This window comes from Sapajus apella, unplaced genomic scaffold, assembly GCF_009761245.1.
Source record: "Sapajus apella isolate SASKATOON/1434 unplaced genomic scaffold, GSC_monkey_1.0 scaffold146, whole genome shotgun sequence".
Lineage (NCBI taxonomy): Eukaryota > Metazoa > Chordata > Mammalia > Primates > Cebidae > Sapajus > Sapajus apella.
The window spans coordinates 1,245,656-1,273,092 of NW_022437086.1; the positions used below are offsets into that span (position 1 = coordinate 1,245,656).

A 27,437-nucleotide genomic window follows, 5' to 3' on the forward strand; every position below is an offset into this window, starting at 1 on the left:
ACACACACACACACACACACACACACACACACACACACACACTTTTTTTTTTTTGAGACAGGTTCTTACTCTTTCATCCAGGCTGGAGTGCAATGACACACAATCACAGTTCACTGCAGCTTTGATCTCCCAGGCTCAGGTGATCCTCCCACCTCAGCCTCCTGAGTGGCTAGAACTACAAGTCCCTGCCACTACACCTAGCTAATTTTTGTATTTTTTGTAGAGTCGGGATTTTGCCATTTTGCCTAACCTGATCTCAAACTCCTGGGCTTAAGCGATCCACCCACACTGGCCACCCAAGTGCTAGAACCACAGATATGAACCACTGCACCCAGCTGTACATATACGTTTTTGTAACTCCAAAGGATAAAAGACTGGTCTTACAACCAGGGGTTTTGAATTCAGATTTACTGTGAACTATATCTAATTTACCCTTCTCCTTTCTTTCTGTAAACTCATTGTAAACTCTAATACAATCCTTCCTTCCAATTACACTCCAGAGCACAGAATTAATCAGAAGCCTTAGTTTCTGACAAACTTACATCATTGGTCTATGCTTGGCCTGCTGTTATTTGGTAATATAATTTATTATTTTTAAATAATGCAGTAAACATTCCTCTTTGAAGAATTATGACTTAAGAGTTTCACATGCAGAGAATACACGTAACTTCAGCCAGATATGATTATACAAAAAGGAATCTAGAGTTTGAAATTTCCATCTTTAATCCCCCCAGGCTCTTGTGGTCCACTAGACACTCATTATCTCTAAAACACAAATACTGTAAAACAGCTGATAACATGCATGTTTATATATTTTCATTTGTTTCAAAATATTCTGGCAGCTTTGCAAATCTCAGTCTTGTGCTGCCTAGAAACAAAGAATGTCAAAACTTCTTAAATCAAGAAGAAAAAAAGTTAATCAGTCCGGAAGCATGATATTCTTTCTATTCCAACAGTAGAAAGAATTTAAGAATTCTACTTCTTGTAAGAAAAAGAAATGGTGGGCCGGGCGCGGTGGCTCATGCCTGTAATCCAAGCACTTTGGAGGCCAAGGCGGGCGGATCACCTGAGGTCGGGAGTTCAAGACCAGCCTGACCAACATAGTGAAACCCCGTTTTAAATAAACAAACAAACAAATAAATAAATAAAAAGAAATGGTTAAGTGTATCAAGTTTTCCATGAAGTTGCACAAGATGGATTAGAATATGAATTGAATGGAGAATGTGTTGTGACTGTGAAAGAGAAATCTCTTCCTCTAACAGAAAGCAGTATAGAGGACATTTAGCGTTAAGGCATCCTGGGGGAAAAAAGTTTAGTGTGCAGAATGATTAGAAAATCAGGACATTTATCAGGAAGGAATATTATTATTTCTGTTCACAGAAAATAGTCCCAAATCAAGTTTTCATAGACACTGAAAGTTAGTTAACATATACAAGTAAAGTTAACAGTAATTTCATCAATTTCCTCTCACTGGAGTGCTTTTCCCCTCTTTTCTCAACTGGGGAACTTTTACTTATTCTTTAAACATGAGAATACAGTAGTGCCATCTCTGTCCTCACAGGGCATTCTGAATGTCCTACTCTTATGGCAGTTATCAGACTAAATTACCATTAATTGTAAATCTATCTTTTCTTCACTGAACCTCTCTCTCTAAGGAGAGAGTTAGAATTTTTTGTTTTTTTGAGACTCATTCTGTCGCCCAGGCTGGAGTGCAGCGGTGTGATCTCAGCTCACTGCAACCTCCACCTCCTGGGTTCAAGCGATTCTCCTGCCTCAGCCTCTTGAGTAGCTGGAATTATGGGTGTGTGCTGCCATGTTTGGCTAATTTTTTGTATATTTAGTAGAAATGGGGTTTCACCATGTTAGCCAGGATGGTCTCAATTTCCTGACCTTGTGATCCACCCGCCTTGGCCTCCCAAAGTGCTGGGATTGCATGCGTAAGCCACTGTGCCTGGCTACGAGGTGGAGTATTAATTATATTTATATCCTGGATGGAGGAACAAACTGACATGTGGATCAAAGAAGAATGAGTGAGATCCTTTCAGAGTCATCTCCATATTTACAGTTGATAGACTCAGAGAAGTCTCTGAAACAAATTTACAGCATAGATTGAACATAAAGAAACAGAAAAAGTGGCTCTGTTGGAGCTTCCCTGATTGGAACCTGCTGATACAACACTATACAATATTGGCATGCATTCTATTATTCTATTCAATCCTTGCAAGAAAAAAATTAAAGAAGTTTTACTTTAAAAAATAAATAAATAAAAACACTGTATAGGCAGCTGGGTGAGTGGCATCTGTCTGCAGTCCCAGCTACTTAGGAGGTGAGGTAGGAGAATCATTTGAGGCCAGAAGGTCGAGACCAGCCTAGGCAACATTGGGAAACCCCGACTTGGGGGAAAAAAAAAACCTTAAAAAATTGTTAAAAACCATTGTACAGTATTCCCTTTTGCTTAATTATACTTTAAAATGTTCATGAGGGAACAACAACAACAACAAAAATCCAGGTACAGAAAAAAAAAAGGAAAGAAATAATGGTATGGTTGGGCTTTGTGTCCCTACCCAAATCTCGTCTTGAACCATAATCCCCATAATCCCCACGTGTCAAGGGAAAGACCAGGTGGAGGTCACTGAATCATGGCAGAGGTTCCCCCATGCTCGTGATAATGAGTTCCCACGAGATCTGATGGTTTTATATGAGGCTCTTTGTCCTTCACTTGGCACTTCTCCTTCCTGACATGTGAAGAGAGTGCCTTGCTTCCTCTTGACCTTCTACCATGACTGTAAGTTTCCTGAGGCCGCCCAGCCATGCTGAACTGTGAGTCAATTAAACCTCTTTCCTTTATAAATTACCCCATCTTGGGCAGTTCTTTACAGTAGTATGAAAACGGACAAATACACGTAGAAAACCTAAGAAGTTCTCTCCAGCAGCCGACATCAAGACTTTGATATAAGAAAGAACAGAGTACATTTTCAAAACCAATAATCTTGATCTTCTTTTTTTGCCTGGAAGAAAATCCTATATAAACCAGATTTCAGACACGAGTGCTTTGTCTTGTCTTTTTTTTTTTTGAGATGGAATCTTGCTCTGTCACTAGGCTGCAGTGCAGTGGCACGATCTTGGCTCACTGTAAAAACTCCACTTCCTGGGTTTGAGCAATTCTCCTTCCTCAGCCTCCCGAGTTGCTGGCGTTACAGGAACCCACCACCATGTCTGGCTAATTTTCGTATTTTTTAGTAGAGACAGAATTTCACCATGTGTGCCACGCTGGTCTCGGACTCCTGACCTCAGGTGATCCACCTGCCTCAGCCTCCAGAAGTGCTGGGATTACAAGTGTGAACAACCGCACCCACCCAAAAATGGCTATCTTTGCATCAGCATTTAAAAGCTGAAATCCAGGTATCTTGTATTTCCATTTTAATAGATTTTAATAAAAGTATAACATAAAGGAAAATGTGCAAATCATGGCTGAACAGCTCAATGAAATTCTACGGAGTAAACACAGACTGAGAAACAGAAGATGGCCCAGTGGCCTCCCTTGTGCCTCCTTCTAGTCATAATGGGTCCCTTCCTCCTTTAAGAGTAACTCTCAACTTCACAGAAATGGAATCATACCTCATCCCTAATAAGTCCATTCTAATTTGTCTCTATGAATTTGCCTATTCTATGTACCCCACAAGTCAAATTATACAACATTTCTTGTTTTGTGTCTGGCTTATTTGACTTACCCACAGTGTCTTCAAGGTTCATCCATGTTATAGCATGTATCAGACAGAATTTCATTCCTTTTTAGGGCTGAATAATATTCCTTTGTGACCTATATATCCATCTATTTACAGTACATTTTGTTTATCCATTCATCTGTCAATGGACATTTAGTTTTTTCAACCTTTTGAATGTTGTCAATAGTGCTGCTACGAACACTGGTGTACAAGTATCTGTGTCCCTGCTTTGAACTCTTTTGTATATATACACAGAAGTGGAATTGCTAGATCAAATGGTAATTCTATAATTTTTCGAGGAACTACCATACTATTTCCCATACTTTTAAAATTTTATTATAAGCATCCTCATGGGTGTGAAGTAGTATCTGATGTAGTTCTGAGTCACGACAAATTGAATGATTGAAGACAAACCAACTCTGGCTGACTGAAACTACTAATTGGTAAATGTAAATTCTAATTTGAGTTGTAAGAATTCTTTATATAAGGCTGGGTATGGTGGCTCAAGCCTGTAATCCCAGCACTTTGGGAGGCCGAGGCAGGCGGATCACAAGGTCAAGATCGAGATCATCCTGGCCAACATGGTGAAACCCCGTCTCTACTAAAAAAATACAAAAATTAGCTGGGTGTGGTGGCACATGCCTGCAGTCCCAGCTACTTGGGAGGCTGAGGCAGGAGCACTGCTTAAACCCGGGAGGGAGAGGTTACAGTAAGCTGAGCTCACGCCACTGCACTGCAGCCTGGTGCCTGCTGACAGAGTGAGACTCTGTCTCAAAAAAAAATAATTACTATTATTTATATATTCTGGATGCTAATCTCTAGGTACCATCTGTGGGTTATCTTTTCACTTTCTGGTTTTTTTTTTTTTTTTTTTTTTTTAGACAGGGTTTCACTCTTTCTCCCAGAGAGGAGTACAGTGGCCCTATCTTGGCTCACTGCAACCTCCACCTCCTAGGCTCAGACGATTCTCGGCATGCACCACCACAGCTGGCTAATTTTTGTATTTTTAGTAGAGAAAGGGTTTCACCATGTTGGCCAGGCTGGTCTCAAACTTCCGACCTCAAATAATCCACCTGATTCAGCCTCCCAAAGTGCTGGGATTACAGGCGTGAGCCGCTGCATCTGGCTGTCTTCTCACTTTCTTCATAACATTTATAATGCAAAAGTTTTTAGTTTCAATGGAGCCCAATTTGGGTTTATCTCAGGAATACTAGGGTGGTGCAATGTAAGATACGCATCCAGTGTAATACATAATAATTAAAGAAAAACACATCATCTAAATACACACAGAAAAAACACTGGGCAAAACTCAACATCCTCTCACAATAAAACACTCAGCAAACTAAGAACAGGAAAAAAAAACTTCTTTAATATGATAAAGCGCATTTATTTAAAAATCCGCAGTGGGCCAGGCACAGTGGCTCATGGCTATAATCCCAGCACTTCGGGAGGCCAAGGCGGGCTGATGCCTGAGCTCAGCAGTTCGAGACCAGCCTGGCCAACATGGTGAAACCTTGTCTCTACTACAGTTAAAAAAAAAAAAAATTAGCCAGGTGGGGTGGCATGTGCCTGGAGTCCCAGCTATTCAGGACGCTGAGGCATGAGAATTGCTTGAGCCCCTGGGATGAAGGTTGCAGTAAGCCAAGACTGAGCCACTGCACATCAGCTTGGGCTACAGAGTGAGACTCCATCTCAAAAAAAAAAAAAATCCACATCTAACCTCAGTACAAAAGTGAAAGACTGGAAGCTTTCTACTAAGGTCAGGAATGAGGCAAGAATACTCACTTTGCATTGCTGTTCAACCTTCTACTGGAAGTCCTAGCCAAAGCAATTAAGAAAAAAAAGAAGGAAGGAGGAGGGAGGAGGAAGGAGGAAGGTAGGAAAAGGTAAGAGGAAGGAGAAAGAGGAAAAGGAGGAGGAGGAGGAGGAGGAGGAAGAGGAAGAGGAGGAGATGATGATAAAAGGCATACAAATTGGAAAGGTTCCAGAAAGTGAAATGCAGCTGCAGACATAAACCCAAACATCTACAGCCAATGGATTTTTGACATGAGTGTCAAAACCACATTAGGTAGTAAAGAATAGTCTCTTTAACAATGGTGCTGGGACAATTGGATAATGATATATAAGTGAAAAACTTAGATCCCTGCTTCTCTATATAGAAAAATTAACTTCAAATGGATCTAAGTCCTAACTCTTAACATCTAGAACTATAAAACTATTACAAGTAAACACAGGAATAAATCCTCATGACTTTGACATGGCAATGGATTCTTAGATTTGACACCAAAAGCATGAGCAACAACAACAACAACAAAAATAGTTAAATTGGACTTCACGGCTGGGCATAGTGGGTCATACCTATAATCCCAGAACTTTGGGAGGGCAAAGTAGGCAGATCACCTGAGGTTGAGAGTTCCAGACCAACCTGACCAACATGGAGAAACCCCATTTTTACTAAAAATACAAAATTAGCCACGCGTAGTGGCAAATGCCTGTAATCTCAGCTACTCAGGAGGCTGAGGCAGGAGAATCACTTGAACCTGGGAGGCGGAGGTTGCGGTGAGCCAAGATTGCCCCATTGCACTCCAGCATGGGCAACAAGAGTGAAACTCTGTCTCAAAATTTAAAAAAATAAAAAAAATAAAAAAAATTGGACTTCAAAAGAATGAAAACCTTTGTTCATCAAAAGATATTATCAAGAGAGCAAAAAGACAATCTACAGAGTGTCAAAAAAATTGCAGTCACATATCTGATAATGGTTTGGTGTCAAGAATATATAAATATATAACTCAACAACAAAAAGACAAGCCAATTTTTACAATGGACAATGAATTTGAACAGACGTTTTTACAAGAAGAGATGCAAATGGCCAACAAACATTTGAAAAGATGCTCAGATTCACTGGTCATTAAGAAAATGCACACTAAAACCCAAATTTGACATATGACTTCACATCTAATAGGATGGCTAGAATTTTTTCTTATTAATGGAAAATAACAAGTGGTGATGAGGACGTGAAGAAATAAACTCTTGTGCATTGCTACTGGACACATAAAATGGGGCTGGGCACAGTGGCTCATGCCTATAATCCCAGCACTTCAGGAAGCAGAGGAGGGAGAATGGCTTGAGCCCAGGAGTTCAAGACCAGCCTGGGCAACACAGTGAGACCTCATCTCTACCAAAAAATCAAAAATTAGATGCGGTGGTGTGTGCCTGTAGTCCACCCACTTGGGAGGTTCAAGTGGGAGGACTGCTAGAGACTGGAAGGTTTAGGCAGCAGTTAGCTGTGATCATACCACTGTACTTTAGCCTGGGTGACAGAGCGAAACTGTCTCAAAAAATAAAAATAAAAGAGGGCTGGGCACAGTGGCTCACACCTGTAATCCCAGCGCTTTGGGAGGCTGAGGCGGGCAGACCACGAGGTCAGGAGTTTGAGACCAGCCTGGCCAACATGGTGAAACCCCATCTCTACTAAAAATACAAAAATTAGCCATGTGTGGTGGCAGGTACCTGTAATCCCAGCTACTTAGGAGGCTGAGGCAGGAGAATTGCTTGAAACCAGAAGGTGGAGGTTGCAGTGAGCTGAGACTGCGCCACTGCACTCCAGCCTGGGCGACAGAGCAAAACTTCATCCCCTCCCTCCAGAAAAGAGAGGGGAGGGGAAGGGTGAAAAGGAGAGGGGAGGGGAGAGGAGAGGAGGGGAGGGACAAAATGATAAAATGGTACTACTGTTGTGGAAAATAGTTCGGCAGTTCCTCAAGAAGTTAAGCATAAAATGATCACATGAATCAGCAATTCCACTCTTAGGTATACATACAAGAGAAATCACGCCATAGGTCTACACAAAAACTTGTATATAAATACTCATAGCAGCATTATTTATAACAGCCAAAAGGTGAAAACAACCCAAATGTCTATCAATAGACAAATAGAGAAACAAGATGTGGTATACATATGATGGCCTATTATTCAGCTTCAAAAGAGCACGTGAACCTCAAAAACATTATTCTAAGTTAAAGAAGTCAGACAGAAAAGGACACATCCTTTACAGTTCCTGAAATATCCAAAATAGACAAGTCCATAGAGACAGAAAGCAGATCAGAGGTTTCTAGGGAGTGAGGGGAGGGTGGAAGGGTGGAATGGGGAATGGTTACTTAGAGGATGTAGAAGTACTGGAAATGAAGAGAGGTGGTGACTGTACAACACTGTGAATGAACTAAATTCCACTGAATTTACTCTGTAAAAGGTTAACTGCATGTTACGTAAACATCAACTCAACTTTTAAAAAGGCAATTAAGAGGAAAGTATACATTTTTTGCCTATAAATTTGAAGAATCAGAAGAAATGGACACACTCTTGGAAAACACAAGTTACCAAACTGACATCAGAACAAACAGTTACACAGTCAGCTCTCTGTATCTGCAAGTTCCATATCTACAGATTCAATGACCAACAGATCAAACATATTTTGAAAAAATAAAAATAATACAATATAAAATAATACATATTTTTTAAAATGTAGTATTAACAACTATTTACCATAGCATTGTATTAGGTATCATAAGTAACCTAGAGATGAATTAAAGTATATGAGGATACACATAGGTCATATGCAACTACTATGCCTTTTTACGTAAAAACTTGAGCATTTGTGGATTTTGATATCCCCTAGGGGTCCTGGAACCAATACCTCATGGTACTAAGGGACAAGTGTATTTATTTGTCTCTTACTGAAATAAAACCCATAATTTGAAATCATCCCTGTTACCGATGGAAAAAGTGGCATGGTTTTCCAGTCCCTTCTCTAGGACACTTGCAATGTGACTGGGCAATTGAGAAATGGTTTGAGAGGTCTTAGAGCCTCTACGGAGGCTGACAGTAAAGGTCTTCCCTGAATGAAGCCAGTCTGTAAAGAATGGGAGAGAGAGTTGTTTCAAATGCCCAAATCTCAACAGAACATCACAAGGCACACGAAGAAATAGGGAAATATGGCCCGATCAAAGAATCAAAATGAAATGAAAGAAATCAACTCTAAAGAAACACAAATTTGCAAACCATGTATCTGCTATAGAGTAAATATTCAGAATATGTAAAGAACTCCTACTATTTAATAACAAAAAAAAATCAAATAATCCAATTAAAAAATGGATAAAATATTTGAACAGACATTTCCCCAAAGATGATACATAAATGGACAAGCATATGAAAAGATGCTCAGTAACACCAATCATCAGAGAAATGCAAATCAAAACCATAATGAGTTACCATTTCATGTTCCATAGAATAACTACTAAGAAAAAGAAACCCAGAAAACAACAAGCGTTGGTGAGCTGTGGAAAAGTAGAACCTTTGTGCAGTGCTGGTAGGAATGTAAAATGGTGCAGCTGCTACAGAATGACAGTATGGCGGGTTCCTGAAAAATTATAAATAGAACTCCCATATATAATTCAGCAATTCCACTTTTAAGCATACACAAAATAACTGAAAGCAAGAACTCAAAGAGACATCTGCACATCAGGTTCACTGCAGCACTATTTACAATAGCCAAGAAGTGAAAGCAACCCAAATTGATTAACAGATGAATAGATAAAGCAAATGTGGTACAGACATACTATGAAATACTATGCAGCCTTAAAAAGGAAAGAAGTCCTATCACAATGAGAAAAAAAATCAATTCCAGGCAGGTTATAAACCTAAAGAGAAAGGTAAAACAATCCAGTTTTTATTAGATAACATAGGAGAATATATTGAAGGACTTTAATTAGGAAAAAGATTTATTAAATGTTATACCAAAAAAACTAGACATGAAGCAAAAGATTACTAAATTAGGGGTTAAAATTAATTTCTATTCTTCAAACGACAGCCTTAAGAGAGAAAAAAGGCAAGAAAAATGGGAGAAGTTATTTGAAAGACATACAAACTGTATATATCAAAACATGTAAATAATTCCTAAAAATCAACAAGAAAAAAGCAAATGATTCAAAAGAAAACCAGCCAAAGAACCTGAACTGGCACTTCACAACATAGCCTACTGGCCAATGACATATGAAAAGGTGCTCAGTCTCAGTTATTGAGGAAATACAAATTTAAACCAGAATGAGACATCAATACACAATAGGAAGAAAACTGCAATTTGAGAAGATGAAACTGTACAAGGTGTTGGCAATGTAGAACTGAAGTTCTTACACATCTGCTGGCTAGAGTAAACAAGGATCATCACTTTGGAAAACTCTATGGCCCTCTCTCTCTAGTTTGCACCTACAGATACCATTTGACCTATAATTTTCAATTTATTAATTCAGCAAACTTGGTTGCACATTCCCAAGACAGGCCTGTTTTCAGGACTGGCTCTTGGCTGTCTCCTATCATGGAATGTTATGTCTGATAAGAAATGTTTTGTGTATCTGAGGCCTTGGGTCATGCTATACCAGCTTAAACAGACAGTGTATGCTAACAATGTGATTTATGGTGGACATTTGCTTTTTCTCTGGGGGTCTGGAGCTGACCCTGAAGTCAGTTGTACAGGTACTACCAAATGCCTATGTCAAGACTGACCCTACTAAAAACCCTGGACACAAAAGCTCACGTGAGCTTCCCTGATTGGAAACTCTGTGTGTGTGTTGTCACACACGTTGCTAGGGAAATGAAACATGTCCTGTCTGACTCCACTAGGAGGGCACATTGGAAAGGGAGGAGCTGCTTTCTCACTTATAGGCGGGTGTTGAACAATGAGAACACATGGACACAGGAAGGGAAGCATCACACACTGGGGTCTGTTGGGGGGAATGGGGAGGGCCAGCGGGGGGTGGGTAGTTGGGGAGAGATAGCATAGGGAGAAATGCCAGATATAGGTGAAGGGGAGGAAGGCAGCAAATCACTCTGCCATGTGTGTACCTATGCAACAATCTTGCATGTTCTTCACGTGTACCCCCAAACCTAAAATGCAATAAAAAAAAAATTTTTTTTAATAAATATTCCTTTAAAAAAAAAAAAAGTAGTTCAGTGTTGCATTATCCAGATACAGTTTTGAGATTTGAAAGCTTGAATAAGTGCCAGTGGACTTCATGCAAATGCTTTATATATTTTTCACCTAATATATTTTGAATTTCAACAAGTTACACATTCTCCACACTTGATCTTAGCCAAAAGGCCGAGAAGCGATAAGTTACACATTCTTTTTTTTGAGACGGAATTTCGCTCTTGTTACCCAGGCTGGAGTGCAATAGCGCAATCTCGGCTCACCGCAACCTCCGCGTCCTGGGTTCAGGCAATTCTCCTGCCTCAGCCTCCTGAGTAGCTGGGATTACAGGCATGCGCCACCATGCCCAGCTGATTTTTTGTATTTTTAGTAGAGACGGGGTTTCACCATGTTGACCAGGATGGTCTCGATCTCTTGACCTCGTGATCCACCCGCCTCGGCCTCCCAAAGTGCAGGGATTACAGGCATGAGCCACCGTGCCCGGCCTACACATTCTCTTAAATATTGACTTGATAGGCAAGTGAGCATAGTAAGCTTCATCCTGTAGTGAAATTCCGTTGATCATGTTTCACCATTGGATGGAGCATCCAAACTATTGCTAATAACTTTCTGTTTTCCCATCATTTGTCATCCCAGAAATACTTATATTTCTTTCCAGGGAGGCAGTAGCAGTACTCTGGATGCTCCCCTACTAACCCTCCAAAGTATTCCCTCCTCTTCTTTACTCTTATCCAAAGATAATCTCTGTCCTGAATCAAAAATCATTCCTGCTTCCTGGTAGCACCCAATCCAGAACCAACCCAGAATCACCTAACCAAAACCTGAATCATATAATAGTCTTTTCTAATACTTTTTTACTGAGACATTCCACAGTTCCCAATTATATGTTTTATCTCTTGCTGAAATGAATAACGAACCCAGCGGGTTCAACTACAGCTATGTTCCTGGTAGCCTTTGGCTGGGAGCATTGACAGTATTAATTTGTCTCTGGTTTCTTTCTTTTAACATTTGTAAGATTCATGTTGTTGCATGTAGCAGTTTGTTCATTTTTGTTATTTAATATTATGCTATAATTACATAACTATTTGGAGGTTGTTTTTTTTTTTTTTTTTTTTTTAGTTTGGCTTTGTTTTAATGTTGACACACAGTATCTTTGTATATATCATTCTGTGAACATGAATAATGATTTTTTGTTGGGAATATGCCTGGGAGGTATATTGGGAGTACCCAAGACCACTCGTAGTAATCAGAAGCTGTTATGATTATGATTATAGTTGGTTACAGCAAAAGGATATGAAGTAAAAATCAACAAAGGGAAAAGGCACATGGGGAAAGTCTGGAAGAAAGCAGCTCCTCCCTTTCCAATGTGCCCTCCTAGTGGAGTCAGACAGGACATGTTTTGTTTCCCTAACAACATGTATGACAACACACACATACAGTTTGTATGTCTTTCAAATAACTTCTCCCATTTTTCTTGCCTTTTTTCTCTCTTAAGGCTGTCGTTTGAAGAACAGAAATTAATTTTAACGCCTAATTTAGTAATCTTTTGCTTCATGTCTAGTTTTTTTGATATAACATTTAATAAATCTTTTTCCTAATTAAAGTCCTTCAATATATTCTCCTATGTTATCTAATAAAAACCGGATTGTTTTACCTTTCTCTTTAGGTTTGTAACCTGCCTGGAATTGATTTTTTTTTTTCATTGTGATAGGACTTCTTTCCTTTTCACATCCATGTCCCTACAAAGGACATGAACTCATCGCTTTTGATGGCTGCATAGTATTCCATGGTGCATATGTGCCACATTTTCCCTGTCCAGTCTATCATCGATGGGCATTTGGGTTGGTTCCAGGTCTTTGCTATTCTAAACAGTGCTGCAATGAACATTCGTGTGCATGTGTCCTTATAGTAGAACGATTTATAATCCTTTGAATATATAGCCAGTAATGGGATTGCTGGGTCAAATGGAATTTCTATTTCTAGGTCCTTGAGGAATCGCCACACTGTCTTCCACAATGGTTGAACTAATTTATACTCCCACCAACAGTGTAAAAGTGTTCCTATTTCTCCACATCCTCTCCAGCATCTGTTGTCTCCAGATTTTTTAATGATCGCCATTTTAACTGGCGTGAGATGGTATCTCAATGTTGTTTTGATTTGCATTTCTCTAATGACCAGTGATGATACGCACTTTTTCATATGTTTGTTGGCCTCATGTATGTCTTCTTTTGTAAAGTGTCTGTTCATATCCTTCGCCCACTTTTGAATGGGCTTGTTTGTTTTTTTCTTGTAAATCTGTTTTAGTTCTTTGTAAATTCTGGATAACAGCCCTTTGTCAGAAGAGTAAACTGCAAAAATTTTTTCCCATTCTGTTGGTTGCCGATTCACTCTAATGACTGTTTCTTTTGCCGTGCAGAAGCCATGGAGTTTGATTAGGTCCCATTTGTCTATTTTGGCTTTTGTTGCCAATGCTTTCGGTGTTTTAGGTCCTTGCCTATGCCTATGTCCTGAATGGTTTTACCTAGATTTTCTTCTAGGGTTTTTATGGGCAACACTGAACTTCTATCAAATTCAGCTACTTTGATTCAGTAACAAAGAAGGATATCAGAACATTTAGGGATGATGTCTATCTTCTATAAGAAAACAAGTACAACTAGCTGATAATAAAGATCTAGGAGTTGTTCAACTGCTGAAACACTTAATATCAATTTTTGATGTTTTAAAAGGAGCAAAAGAGTATTTTTTAAAAGTAGCAGGGAGGCTAAAAATAACCAAAAATATAATTTTTAAAATTAAAATACATGTTAAAGAGCAGATGAAACAGATGAAGAAAGAATGAGTGAATCACTCAACAACTGATCTAAAGAAATTAGCAGATAGAAAAAGGCAGAAAACCTGAAAGAGTTTTTAAAATATCTGGAGGACAGAATGCGATATTTTAACATTGAACTAACTGGAGTTTAAAGGACAAAATAGAGAGAATGGAGAAGAAATAGTCAAAAAAAATGGCCAATAATTTTACAGAACTAATAAAATACAGAAAAATCACCTAAATATACAAATCAAAATACATAAGAAAAGGCACAGTTAGCTGTATTGTAGTAAAACTGGAGAATACAGTTATAAAAAGAAGACCTTAAAAAACCAGAGAGTAAAGATCACCCACAAAGAAATAACAACTACGCTGATAGTAACTTCACAATTGCAAAACTGGGGCCCAGAAAATGTTAAAATATCTTCAAAGTGCTGATGGATGATTACTACAAACCTAGTCTATTCAAAAAAACATTTCAAGAATTAGAGTCAAGTAAAAATATTCCCAAATATGCAAAGTCTGAGTCTACCATCAATTTACCTTTACTAAAAAAACTTCTAGGCTGGGCACAATGGTTCATGCCTGTCATCCCAGCACTTTGGGAGGCTGAGGCGGGCGGTTCACATGGTCAGGAGTTGGAGACCAGCCTAGCCAATATGGTAAAATCCCATCTGTACTAAAAAGACAAAAATTGGCCTGGCGTCGTGGCAGGCACCTGTAGTCCCAGCTACTGGGGAAGCTGAGGTAGGAGAATCACTTGAACCTGGGCGGCAGAGGCTGCGTGAGCTGAGATCACACCATTGCACTCTAGCCTGAGTGACAGAGGGAGACTCCATCTCAAAACAAAACAAAAAAAAAAACTTCTACAGAATGTACCTTGGGGGAAAAAAAGGGAGCTAATCTGAGAAAGATGATCTTCGATGCAAGAAGTAACTATGCACAAGAAAAATGGTAAACATATACATAAACATAATACTGTCCATATAAAGTAACAGTAATGATCATGTCTAACATACAGTGTTAAAAAGAAAAAACTTTAGACAAGTAGCTAGTACTCAACAGTAACAGAATAGCGTTAAAAGAATGGTTACCAGAGTTAGAATGTCTGTGTCTGGATTTAAAAATACTGAATAACTTTATCAAGTAGAGTTTGAATAGTAATTTTTATTTATTTATTTATTTATGAGACACAGTCTCGCTCTGTTGCCAACGCTGGAGTGTGATGGGGCCATCTCAGCTCACTGCAACCTCTGCCTACGGGTTCAAGTGATTCTCCAGCCTCAACCTCTGGAATAGCTGGGACTACAGGCACCTGCCACCCCCCCACTCCCTGGCTAATTTTAGTATTTTTAGTAGAGATGGGTGACACTAGGTTGGCCAGGCTGGTCTGGAACCCTTGACCTCAGGTGATCCACCCACTTTGGGCTCCCAAAATGCCAGGATTACAGGCATGGGCCACCATACCCAGCCTGACAGTAATATTTAAAGGTTAACAAAAGAATATGTGTAATATCTAAAATAGTAATAAGGGAAGATGTAATGTTTTAAATCACACAAAAAGAAAACAGGAGGCAGAAACAGTACAAAAGAAGTGGGAAAAATAAAAAGCATTTGAAAATACAGGTTTTAAAAAAGGGCACAATAGGTCTGCAATCCCAGTAAATGTAAAAGCCCTGTGATTGTTAGAAAAACAACAGAGGTAAGATTAGACTAACTACAATTCTAACTATAGGCTATCTATTAAAAAAAATTAAAACACAAAGACTTAGAAAAAATGAAGTTTATAAAATAGAAAAAGATATACTAGGGTCGGGCACTGTGGCTCACGCCTGTAATCCAGCACTTTGGGAGGCCAAGGCAGGGGGATCATGAGGTCAGGAGATCCAGACCATCCTGGCCAACATGGTGAAACTCCATCTCTACTTAAAAAAACAAAAATTAGCCGTGCGTGGTGGCATGCACCCGTAATCCCAGCTACTGGGGAGGCAGAGGTTGCAGTGAACCAAGAGTGCACCATTGCACTCCAGCCTAGGCGACAGAGCAAGACTCTGTCTCAAAAAATAAAATACATAAATAAATAATAAAATAAAAGACAAAGTTGTAAGATGAGAAGAAAAAGGTCAATCAAGGCAGAAGGGACAAAGGTATGGAGGTATACAATGTGCTACGGTAATGAAAAGGAGGCACTGTGGTGTGGTTAAAAGAATAAAAAGAGATAGGAAGGTTGAAAGCAGAAGGCAAATAATCTTAATACCATCATTCTGAAGAGTTCCAACCTGGTTTGAATGCAGCTGATCCCAAAAGACCACTGTTCACATCAAAACAAGAAAAACACCACAAAAACTAAACCTCATACTCTTCTGTAAAGTCATGAAAGAGCAGTAAATGAATGCCAAGAAGTCTACGTGAGCTAAACTTCCTGAGAAGGAGGAGTTCTTCAGAGAAACAAAGGTAGCCTGTCTCTAGCTACCTTGAATCAATTGCCTGCCTGGGTACAAGTGGGCAGAAAAGGAGGCCTCCGATACGTGGAAAGATTTCGCTAAAACAAGCCAAACTTGTAGTGAGACCGTGGTCTGGTGTGATTAATTAGAATCTGAAAGAGTCCCAAGTGTAAAAACAAATCTCTTGGCCTAACAATTATATTTAATACTACAAGAGAATCTTACTAAGTGCTGGCAGGCGCAAAGTGAGAGGCAGAGAGAGATCTCCCAATGCTGTGTGGTGCTTGAGTTCCAGGGCCCTTCTGCAGTTGCAATCCAGAGGTAAAGTAAATTAATTTCGTCTTCCACCCAACTGTCTCCCAGCTGAAATCTTGCTAAAATCAAATAAATCAACCCCTCATCTAAGAGGATACAGAAAGATAAGGGTTGGTCTAAAAGTCAAACTTCCATAATCTCATTTGAATCCAGAGGTGAACTGAAATTAATTAAATCTGCTGCTCAGCCCCTGCTCAGCCCCAGCTCAGCCTGATTCACTGGGAAATCTGAATGTTCATCTTAGCTACCTGATGGAGGAAAGAACTGCCCTCTTTAAGAAAAATAAAACAAAAAGTATTGGCTAGTTCATTCTCTACCCTTCTCTTATACAAAAGGCCCAGTATACAGGTAAAATTTCTAAGACACGTGAAGAAGCAAACGAGTACAGGCATAGCTCATTTGACTGTGCTTTGCAGATTTTTTTTTTTTTCTTTTTATAAATTGAAGGTTTGTGGCAATCCTGTGGTGAGTAACTTTGTGCCATTTTTCCAACAGCATGTGCTCCCTTCATGTTTCCGTGTAACACTGTGGTAATTCTTGCAGTATTTCCAGCTTCTTCATTACTGTATCTGTTATGGTGATGTGCAACCACTGATCTTTGATGTTACCATGTAATCGTTTCGGGTGCCACAATCCAAGCCCATATAAAACAGCTAACTTAATCAATCAGTGTTGTGTATGTTCTGGCGGCTACACCAACTAGCTGTTTGTTCCCCCATCTTTCTCCCTTCCAAGTGCATTGCGGAAAGATCCTTTGTCTCAGTGCTAATTTTTCTTTGCGGCACCAAGCATCTATTTCCAACAGGCCTCCCTATTCCTGAGACACACTGATATTGAAAAGGGCTGATTAATAATCCTACAATGGGCTCTAAGTATTCAAATGAAAGGAATAGTCGCATATCTCTCACTTGTCAGAAGCTAGAAATAAATGATGAAGCTTAGTAAGGAAGGCATGCTGAAAGCCAGGACTCTTGCATCAAATAGTCAAGCTGTGAATAAAAGGAAAAGTTCTTGAAGTAAATTCAAGGGCTACTCCAATGAACACACAAGTGGTAAGAAAGTGAGAGTCTCAATAAAGATATGGCAAAAGTTTTAGTGGACTAGACAGATAAAACCAGCCACCACATTCTCTTATACCACAGCCTAATTCAGAGCAAGGCCCTATTTCTCTTCCATTTTATAAAGGCTGAGAGAGGTGAGGGAGCTACAGAAGAAAAGTTGGAGGCTAGCAGAGGTTGTTGGTTCATGAAGCTTAAGGAAAGAAGCTATCTCCATAACATAAAAGTGCAATTTTCGGCCCACTGTTGAGACCTACTGCTTAGGAAAAAAGATTTCTTACAAAATACTATTGCTTGTTGACAATGCACCTTGTCACCCAGGAGTTCTGATAGGAATATACAAGGAGATGAATGTTGTTTTCATGCTTGCTAACACAGAATTCATTCTGTAGCCTATGGATCAAAGAGTAATTTCTACTGTCAAGTTTTGTTCTGTTTTTCAAGATGGAGTCTTACTCAGTTGCCCAGAATAGAGTGTAGTGGTGTGATCTTGGCTCACTGCAACCTCCACCTCCTGAGTTCAAGCAATTCTCCTGCCTCAGCCTCTTGAGTAGCTGGGATCACAGGCACAAGCCACCACACACAGCTAATTTTTGTGTTTTTAGTAGAGATGGGGTTTTGCCATTTTGGCCAGGCTGGCCTTGAACTCCTGACCTCAGGTGATCCATCCACCTCGGCCTCCCAAAGTGCTAGGATCACAGGTTTGAGCTGCTGCGTGCACCTGGCCCTGTCAATTTCATTATTTAAGAAATACATTTCATAAGACTATAGCTGCCATACATACTAATTCCTCAGATGGATTTGCGGAACGTCAACTGCAAACCTTCTGGAAAGGATTCACCATTTTAGATGCCATTAAGAACCTCTGTAATTCATGGGAGGAGGTCAAAATTTCAACATTAACAGGAATTTGGACGAATCAGATGGATGATATTGAAGGGTTCAAAACTTCAGTGGAGGAAGGAACTGCAGATTTGGTAGAAATAACAAAAGAACTAGAACTAGAAGTGAGCCTGAAGATGTGGTTGAATTGCTGTAATCTTATGATTGAACTTGAATAAATGAAGAGTGGCTTCTTACAGATGAGCAGATAAAGCGGTTTCTTGAGATGGAATCTACTCCTGGTGAAGATGCTGTGAACATTGTTGAAAAGACAGCAAACGATTTAGAATATTACGTAACAGAACAAATTGCTACAGCCACTCCAATCTTTAGCAACCACCACCCTGAAAGGTCCATCCGTCATCAACATGGAGGTGAGACTCTCCACCAGCAAAATGTTTACGACTTGCTAAAGTCTTGGTTGATTGCTAGCATTTTTTTTAGCAATAACATAGTGTATAACTTTTATATGTACTGGGAAACCAAAATATGTGTGACTTGTTTTATTGGGATATTCACTTTATTTTGGTGGTCTGAAACCGAACCCACAATCTCTCCAAGGTATACCTATAACCCATAATAAAGGAAAAAAGTCAACAGAGAGAGACCCATGGATGAAGACTTTCAAAAGTTATTATGAATATGTTAAATAATTTAGAGGAAAAGATCAACAGAATGAGTAAAGAGTAAAGAATTCCAGCAAAGAAAGAGAAATTCATCAACTCAGAAATAAATGATCTGAAATAAAGAAGTGACAAGATGGGCTTAACAGCAGACTGGACACAGAAAAAGAAAGGATCAATGAATTCAAAGATAGGCTAATAAAAACTGAGGCTCACGCTGGAGATGGCAGTAGAAGGAATCAGTGAATTTGGTATACTATAATCAAACTGCTGAAAACCAAAAACAGGGAAAAATCTTATAGCAGTCAAAGAAAAAGAAAAGATTACATTCATAAGAATGTCAGCTGACTTCCATCAAAAATATAGGAAGCCAATAAAATAATATCTTTTTAATGTTTAAAGTTTACAAAATACAACCAATAACCTAGAATTCTATGTCCAGCAAAATATTCTCAAAATTAAAAAAACACCACATTTTCAAATTTAGAAAAAAAACACCTAACAGCATTAGTACTCAACATACCCTTACTATAAGAAATGCTAAAAGAAGTTCATCAGGCTAAAGAGAAATAATGCCAGATAAGAGCCTATCTGTGGCTCACAAAGTATGATATATTTACTATTTGGATTTCTATGAAATAAAAACTGTGCAGCCCATGTCTTAGAGTAACCACTATAAGCAAAAAACAACAACAATAAAGAGGCATAGCTAAAAAGAGGAGATAATACACAAAATAAAATACTAAAAAAATTAATCCAAAAGAAGGCAGAAAAAGAGAAACAAACAAAAATATATGATCCAAATAAAAAACAAATAGCAAGATGGTAGGTTTAAATCCAATAAGATGAGTAATTACATTAAATGTAAGTAGATTAACACTCCATTTAAAAGTCAGAGATTATAAAACTGGATCTACAAACAAAGCCAGCTATATAAAGACACAGATTAAAAGTAAAAGAATGGGGAAAATATACCATGTATATAGTACACATAAAAACACTGTTGTGGCTGTATTCCTATCAGCAAAGTAGACTTTTAGAAAGTAACATCAGAGATAAAGAGAAATACTTCATAATTACAAAAAAGTTAATTCTTTAAGATCTAAATGGTACTCCCAATAATATATTACATGAAACAAAATTGCTAGAAATATAAGGAAAAACTGAAAAATGCATACAATTTTCCCCAAAATTAATAAAGCAGATCAAAAAATCAAATAAGGTAGGCTATAACAACACTATAAAATTTACCTTGTGGATATTTACAGAACTCTGCAATAAACACAGAATACATATTTTTTCAAGTGTACATGTAAGACCATATACTGGCCATAAAGCAATATTCAATATATTTCAAAGATCTGAAACAAACCATGGTGACATTAGCAATCAACAACAAAAAGATAACGAGAAAATATCCAAATACTAGAAAAATAAATGTCATTCTAAGAAGTCTAGACTCTATCCTATAGTAAGGGTGGACTCATTCAAGAATTTCAAGTAAGGAGATGATACATTCAGAGCACTGAAAAAATGCCTTTCAAGGAATATAGAAAATAGTAGAGGCTTGGTGCGGTGGCTTATGCCTGTAATCCCAGCACTTTGGGAGGCTGAGGCAGGTGGATCACAAGGTCAAGAGATCCTGGCCATCCTGGCCAACCTAGTGAAACCCTGTCTCCACTACAAATACAAAAATTAGCTGGGTGTTGTGATGCAAGGCTGTAGTCCCAGCTACTCAGGCTGAGGCAGGAGAATCGCAGGAACCAAGAGGCAGAGGCTGCAGTGAGCTGAGATTGCGCCACTGCACTCCAGCCTGGCGACAGAGCGAGACTCTGTTCCAAAAAAAAAAAAAAAAGAAAAGAAAAGAAAATGTAATAGAATGACTAAATATAAAACAAAAACAACAACAAAATAAGAGGTTATTGCCATACTTCAGGTGAGAAATGAGCAGAAACTTAACCAAGGCAACTGAAAGTAAATAGGACAGAATCAAGGTATTTACAAACATAGAATCAAGAGGACTTGGTGACCAATTACATGTGATCTACAAAGCTAGGTAATCCTCATTTGGGTAACTGCGTGTGTAAGCATACTATGTATGGAGATAGAAAAAAACAGGAACAAGCAGTTTTTGCTGGGTATAGGGACCAGAAAACACAAATATGTATTCATTCCAGGCTTTACCTTTAATGTAAGAATATCAATTCCAACTGCTGCAGCTTTTTCCTGTTTGGTTTAGGGATTTAATCTAAACCCCTGTCCCAGCTAACTGCATTTTCACGTTTCTTCTTGTCTGTTACTGTGGGCTCTGCACCTTGGTACATGCTTTTTCCATTTGATCACTTGCTCTTCCTCAGTACTATCAACTCAGGTTTCCAACTAAATATTCCATTCATAAATTGGATCTGCTTTTCAGCTTTCTCTTTTAAGTTTAGCAACGAAGTCTGTGAATTGTTTTGGGGCTTGAGCCACGTGCCCTGAGGCCTCTGTTCCTTAAATCTGCTCTTTGGCTCATAGGTAGGTACTGCAAGTCTAGATGAGCACAGCATCATCCCCATTCTCATGGTGGATTCCTGTTCAAGATTAATGAACAATTCCACCTAGCTTCTGCCTCTCAGGGAACAAGGTTAAACAATAAATTCAATTTTGGACTCTGAACTTGAGGTCCTTGAGAGGCTCTGGTGGACACACACAGAAGACAGTTGGAAATAATAAACCTGGGGCTCAGGAAAGAGATCCACTAGAAAATACAGATTTATGATCATCAGCAAATAGGTTGAATGAAAGCCCCAAGAGTGGATGGGCTTGAGCCACGAGACTATAGAATAGGAATCTTTAATCTGATGGGCTTCTGGCACATCTATGCACCCACTGAAATTGTCGGTGATAGGAATCCTTAATCTGACGGACTTCTGGGCATCTATGCACCCAATGAAATTGTCGGTGAAAGGAATCCTTAATCTGACGAGATTCTGGGCATCTATGCACCCGCTGAAATTGTGGGTAAGAGGAATCCTTAATCTGATGGGCTTCTGGTACACCTATGCACCCACTGAAATTGTGGGTAACAGGAATCCTTAATCTGACAGGCTTCTGGGGCATCTATGCACCCACTGAAATTGTGGGTAAGAGGAATCCTTACTCTGACGGGCTTCTGGCATATCTATGCACCCACTGAAATTGTGGGTAAAATCTGTGTATCCAATTGTCTGTACTTCTGAGGTGGGGATCCACAGGTTTCATCAAATTCTCAAATAAGTTCCTAAGTCTAAAAGGTTAAGAATCGATGCAAGAAGGCGGCTGAGGATGTAACCTAGACAGCACTATTTAATGAAATGTACTATAATTTTAGGATTAGAGACTATGGTGAGAGAGGGTACAAAATATGTTAACATTTCATTACAAATTTCTATGTGAGTCATAGTAAGCATGAAGCACATGATTATTTATTCAATATTGGACAAAATATGTCCCTAAAATATGCTGACTCATTATTACTTGCAGACTACCCAGAATTGTATGAAAAACAGCATTTTTAGGCCTAGAGATAAAAATTCTATTTTCTCAGTCAAAATGTGATTTTTCTCCCACTCTCACCCCATAGCTAAGGAGAACACTTTCCCCAGCCACCTCTTTCTGAGGTCCATCTCATATCATAGCTAAAAATCAGTGATCTCTTTTCAAGCATTGCTCTATAAAAAACCTCATGATCATCAGTGCCAGTTACATTAGCATCTGACTTGTTACAAGCAAAAAAGCTTTGAAGAGACACAGGATTTAGTTTGCAAGAAGACCTTATAAAACCTAGCCTCACAAGACCACAAAAGACCCAAAAATGAAATTACAGTTCACACTTCATCTTTTCTTCCTCAAAACTATCTGTCACTTTAAAGATAGGCAGAGACGGGGGAAAAAAAGGTGGTTTTTTTTGCAGTGTACATTTTAAAATCCTTCCAAAAACCATGAGTGTGTATAAAATAGATTCTTTAGTCACATGGATACAAACCACAGCATTTTTCCAAACCCATCACTCAAGAAAGCAAAGGATAATCTAGCCAAGCCAATTTGCATGTAGGAAAGCTATAATGTCTACTGCTTGAGAAAGATCAAAATATCATTGTACATGTACCCTGGTTATAAAAAACCCTTTCAGTATTGTGCAAAGGAGAAAGCTATGAATTACCAACCACAAAGAGATTATCGCGGACTATGAAAGTAGTCCTGACATACGCTTCATTTTTAGCAGACTGTAGCTCACAAAACTTTAATACATATAACACTTAAAAGAGTGGCTCAGGCCTGTAATCCCAGAACTTTGGGAGGCCAAGGCAGGTGGATCACTTGAGGTCAGGAGTCTGAGATCAGCCAGGCCAACAAAGGATGAAACTCTACCTTTACTAAACATAAAAATAAAAAATAGCCAGGTGTGATAGAGTGTGCCTATAATCCCAACTGAGGCAAGAGAATTATCGCTTGAACGCGTGAGGCAGAGGTTGCAGTGAGCCAAGATTGTGCCAACAGAGCAAGACTCTGTCTCAAATAAATAAATAAAAACTAAAAACACAGTTCATAAAAGAATATACTCATATAGCTAATAACTTGAAAATGTTCAATTACATTAATCAATGAAATCTATTAAAACCAACAAAAATCTAAAATAAATTACTTCCATTATGCTGGTAGTTCAAAAGGTTTTTTTGTTTGTTTTTTATTTTTGTTTTCTTGAGACAGGGTCTTGCTTCATTACCTAGGCTGGAGTGCAGTGGCACAATCTCAGCTCACTGTAACCTCAAATTCCTGGGCTTAAGCAATCCCCTCACCTCAGCCTCCCAAGTAGCTGAAACCACAGATATGTGCCACCACACCTGGACAACTTTTGTATTTTTTGTAGAGATGGGATTTCGCCATGTTGTCCAGGTTGGTCTTAAACTCCTGAGCTCATGCAATCCACCCACTTTGGACTCCCAAAATGCTGAGATTATAGGCATAAGCCACTGTAGCCAGCCCAAAGGTTTTTTTGTTTGTTTTTTTTTTTAAATTATTAATAGATATCAAACAGCTTTTAAAAATCTCAGATACTTTGCCCGAGTTTAATTCTACTTTCATTGGTTCTACCTTAAAAAAAAATTCTAAAATTGACTATGTGCAAAGATGTTCACTATAGCACAATTTGTCAAACAAAATTAAACAACAAAAGAAAAAAGGCAAAATCAATTATAGAACATCTACTAGGGAAATGTATTTTGTTTGTTTATTTATTCATTCCTTTACTACTGTGTTTCATAAAGAATTCAAGGTGGCATCTATGAAGATATCTAAGTAAAAAAATATGTTTAAAAAGCATGCATACAATGGGAAAATGCTCATGAATATTAAAAGGAAAGGGCTGGAAACAAAATTGTTTCTATATAAATGTAAGATGATAAAATATGTAATCTTACCTTTGCTTAACATAATGTAGAGGAGAGAAAATACATGAAATATTAAGAAAAATATGGGCCAGGCGCGGTGGCTCAAGCCTGTAGTCCCAGCACTTTGGGAGGCCGAGGCGGGTGGATCACGAGGTCAAGAGATCGAGACCATCCTGGTCAACATGGTGAAACCCCGTCTCTACTAAAAATACAAAAAATTAGCTGGGCATGGTGGCGCGTGCCTGTAATCCCAGCTACTCAGGAGGCTGAGGCAGGAGAATTGCCTGAACCCAGGAGACAGAGGTTGCGGTGAGCCGAGATCGTGCTAATGCTCTCCAGCCTGGGAAAAAACAAAAAACCTCCACCTAACTTATAAAATTAAAAAAAAAAAGAAAAATATGTGTATGTGTCTAGATGGGAACATGACAGGTGATTTTTATTCTCTTATTTTTTAATTTTGTAAGTTTCATATAATGAACTTACATTTTTATAATGGAAACATTTTTATATATATGAAAAGTATAAAAAGGATAGATTTTTTTTTTCATTTCACTCCATATGTGATGGTTTACAAGAAGGCAGCTCTTCCCATACAGCTGCTAATGATGAATTGAAAAGGGGAAATAATAGTGATACCTAAGAAAAAGGAATTCACATAGAAATTAATCTCATGAAATAAATGTGTCATAAATTTGTCAATTAAAGGTATCAAAAGACAGAATAAAGAGATGATATGGCATATGGTTGTAGGGAGGGAAAGACATTAATATAAACAACAGAAGAGCAGATAAAGCCAAGGAATTTTCACCTTGGAATCAAACAGCCTAGCAGTGAACTTATACTAACACGGTTGTCTTATTTGAAATGTAGTTTCAAAAAATAATACATGTAAGCGACTCAAAAAACTGCGGCTGACAGGGTCTAGGAAATGAAGAGTATGGGCATAGAATTTCAGTTTGAAAAGACAAGAAAAGTTCTGGAGATGAATGGTGGTGACAGCTGCACAACAATGTGGATGTATTTAGTGCCACTGCATTGTACACTTTAAAAGTGCTAGAGTAGTAAATTTTATGTTAAATATATCTTACTGCATTAAAACAATGTATAAGGTCTGATTTGAAATAGACTCCACTGGTAGGCTAAATAATTGAATTAGCTCTGAGTTTTCAGCACTTTCTGAAACAATATTTTGTAAAGATGTGAGCATAACTTATACTAGAAAAACTGTAATGTCACTTTAATAGCAACCTTCTTTTAATCAGAAGACTAGTGTTTAATAATTTTTCTAGCACAGCCATTGTTTAGCTTTTAGGTATCCAAAAATTATGCCTCATCTAAACAAAGGTTTAAAAGTAAAGTGGCTATTAGATTTACAGAAAAAAAAGAAATCAGAAGTAAGGTCACTAATAATTCTGATATTTATGCAGATCTGCAGTAATTGGCTAAGAATAAATCTCCCAACAGTGAGTATCATTCCTAGAAACTGGGCAAAATGCCCTAAGAACTATCCCCAAAGAGCCAGTTATCCTTAAAATGCAGTGGAAGACTTCTGATAAGAAAGTATTCTACAAATAGAATTTTGTTGTTGTTCTTTCTTCTTTTTTCGAGACAGGGTCTCGCTCTGTCACCCTGGCTATAGTGCAGTGGCACAGTCTTGGCTCACTGTAGCCTTGACCTCTCAGGTTCAAGCAATCCTCCCACCTTAGCCTCCCAAGTAGCTGGCACTAGAGTCATGCACCACCACACCTGGTTAATTTTTTTATTTTTTGTGTAGAGATGGAGTCTCACTATGTTTTCCAGGCTAGTATTGAAATCCTGGGCTCACTCCCACCTTGGCCTTCCGAAGTACTGAAACTACAGGTGTCAGCTCTATGCTCGCCCAAATTTTTCTAATTTAAAATAATTTTCTGATCATTAAATAGTAAGAAATAAAATAAGAAAAAAGTATTCAGGTCCCAAATTCCAAATCTAGTTTTCTCAGTTGCTTTAAAAAATCTCACTTACCCTTCGAGTGTTTTCAATAATTTTGGGATCAGGTTTTCCATAATTAGGTGGGTTGGCGTATGGGTCATATCCAAGTTTAGCAAGCATAGGAGCAATCACTGCCATGTCTTGCAAAACATCTGGCGGTATCTTCCCAACCCATTTTGATAGAGCTCCTACATTGACTGGTTTGATGACTTGGTCTGTAGATCTCTCCACTCTGAAAACAACAAAATATGAATAAATATTTATTTAAAATTTAGAAAATCATGTTTCAAAACCACTATAAATTATGTTTTCATGATTACCAGTTTTAATTGTCTGGATTACAAAACAATGTAGAAAGAAGGCACTAATCAGGTCTGACACTATTTACAAGAACTTGTTTAAAAAATAATTTAAGATTGACAGAGATTATTGGCAATCTCAGATTTCTAGAAATAGGAAAAAGCATTAGCTGAAACATCTGCATAAAAAGTATTGATACTGTAATTACAACATCCAGGAAAAAATCAGTAACAAAATAAAAACACCGCAGCTTAGGAAAATTACCTGTGAACTTACCTGAAATGCTTACACAAAAAAGACAGACGGATGGCTGGAAAGAGGGACAAACAGATGGACAGAGCAGTGACAAAGCAAATATAGCAAAATGTTAATAACAGAATCTAGCTGGTGGGCATAAGTCTTTCAGTTTTTTTGTGCATTTAAACTTTTCATAACAAAATGCTGGGGTGAAACTGCCAACCATAAACCACTAAGAATGTAAAATATTCACTTGTTCTACTTTCCTGTCGACTTCCTTAAAAATCTTATTTTATACAGAAGAAAAAAAAGGGCTGTTTTTGATTTTCAATATTACAGGATTCAATATTACAGAATAAATGTGTTCTACCTCTTGACATAAAAATTTAAGCCTGTAGTGATTCTACTCACTATATTTGACTAAATAGCTATCAACCTCAGGATAAAACATAGCATGAAATGACATTTGGATTTAAGCTGGACATGAATTAGATTTTGGCCAAATGACTATACAACAGAAATGCTTAAAAGAATTTTTATATCCTAATACATAAAAAGTCATTCAAGCACAGTATTCTAAGAAAAGGTAAATGCTTTTAATTAAGAATATGACCTCTCACTGCAAATAATCATTATCTAATGAGGGATCTCCTAAAAGGGCTCTGCTTCTAAAATAATAG

The 27,437-nt window shown here is 38.3% G+C and overlaps 1 protein-coding gene across 8 annotated transcripts in view; it reads right to left on the bottom strand.

Moving 5' to 3' along the window:
* The window catches only part of TPST1 (tyrosylprotein sulfotransferase 1), a 130,439-nt gene that overhangs the window by 23,479 nt on the left and 79,523 nt on the right, over positions 1-27,437 (bottom strand). For 6 of the 8 annotated variants that reach the window (XM_032264753.1, XM_032264756.1, XM_032264752.1 and 3 more), the window contains 2 exons: positions 26,254-26,452; positions 8,100-8,159 (listed from right to left, as the gene is read on the bottom strand). In XM_032264753.1, the coding sequence (XP_032120644.1) occupies positions 8,100-8,159; positions 26,254-26,452 (259 nt within the window). The remainder of the gene's footprint in view (positions 1-8,099; positions 8,160-26,253; positions 26,453-27,437) is intronic. The other 2 variants (XM_032264759.1, XM_032264758.1) reach the window with 1 other exon arrangement.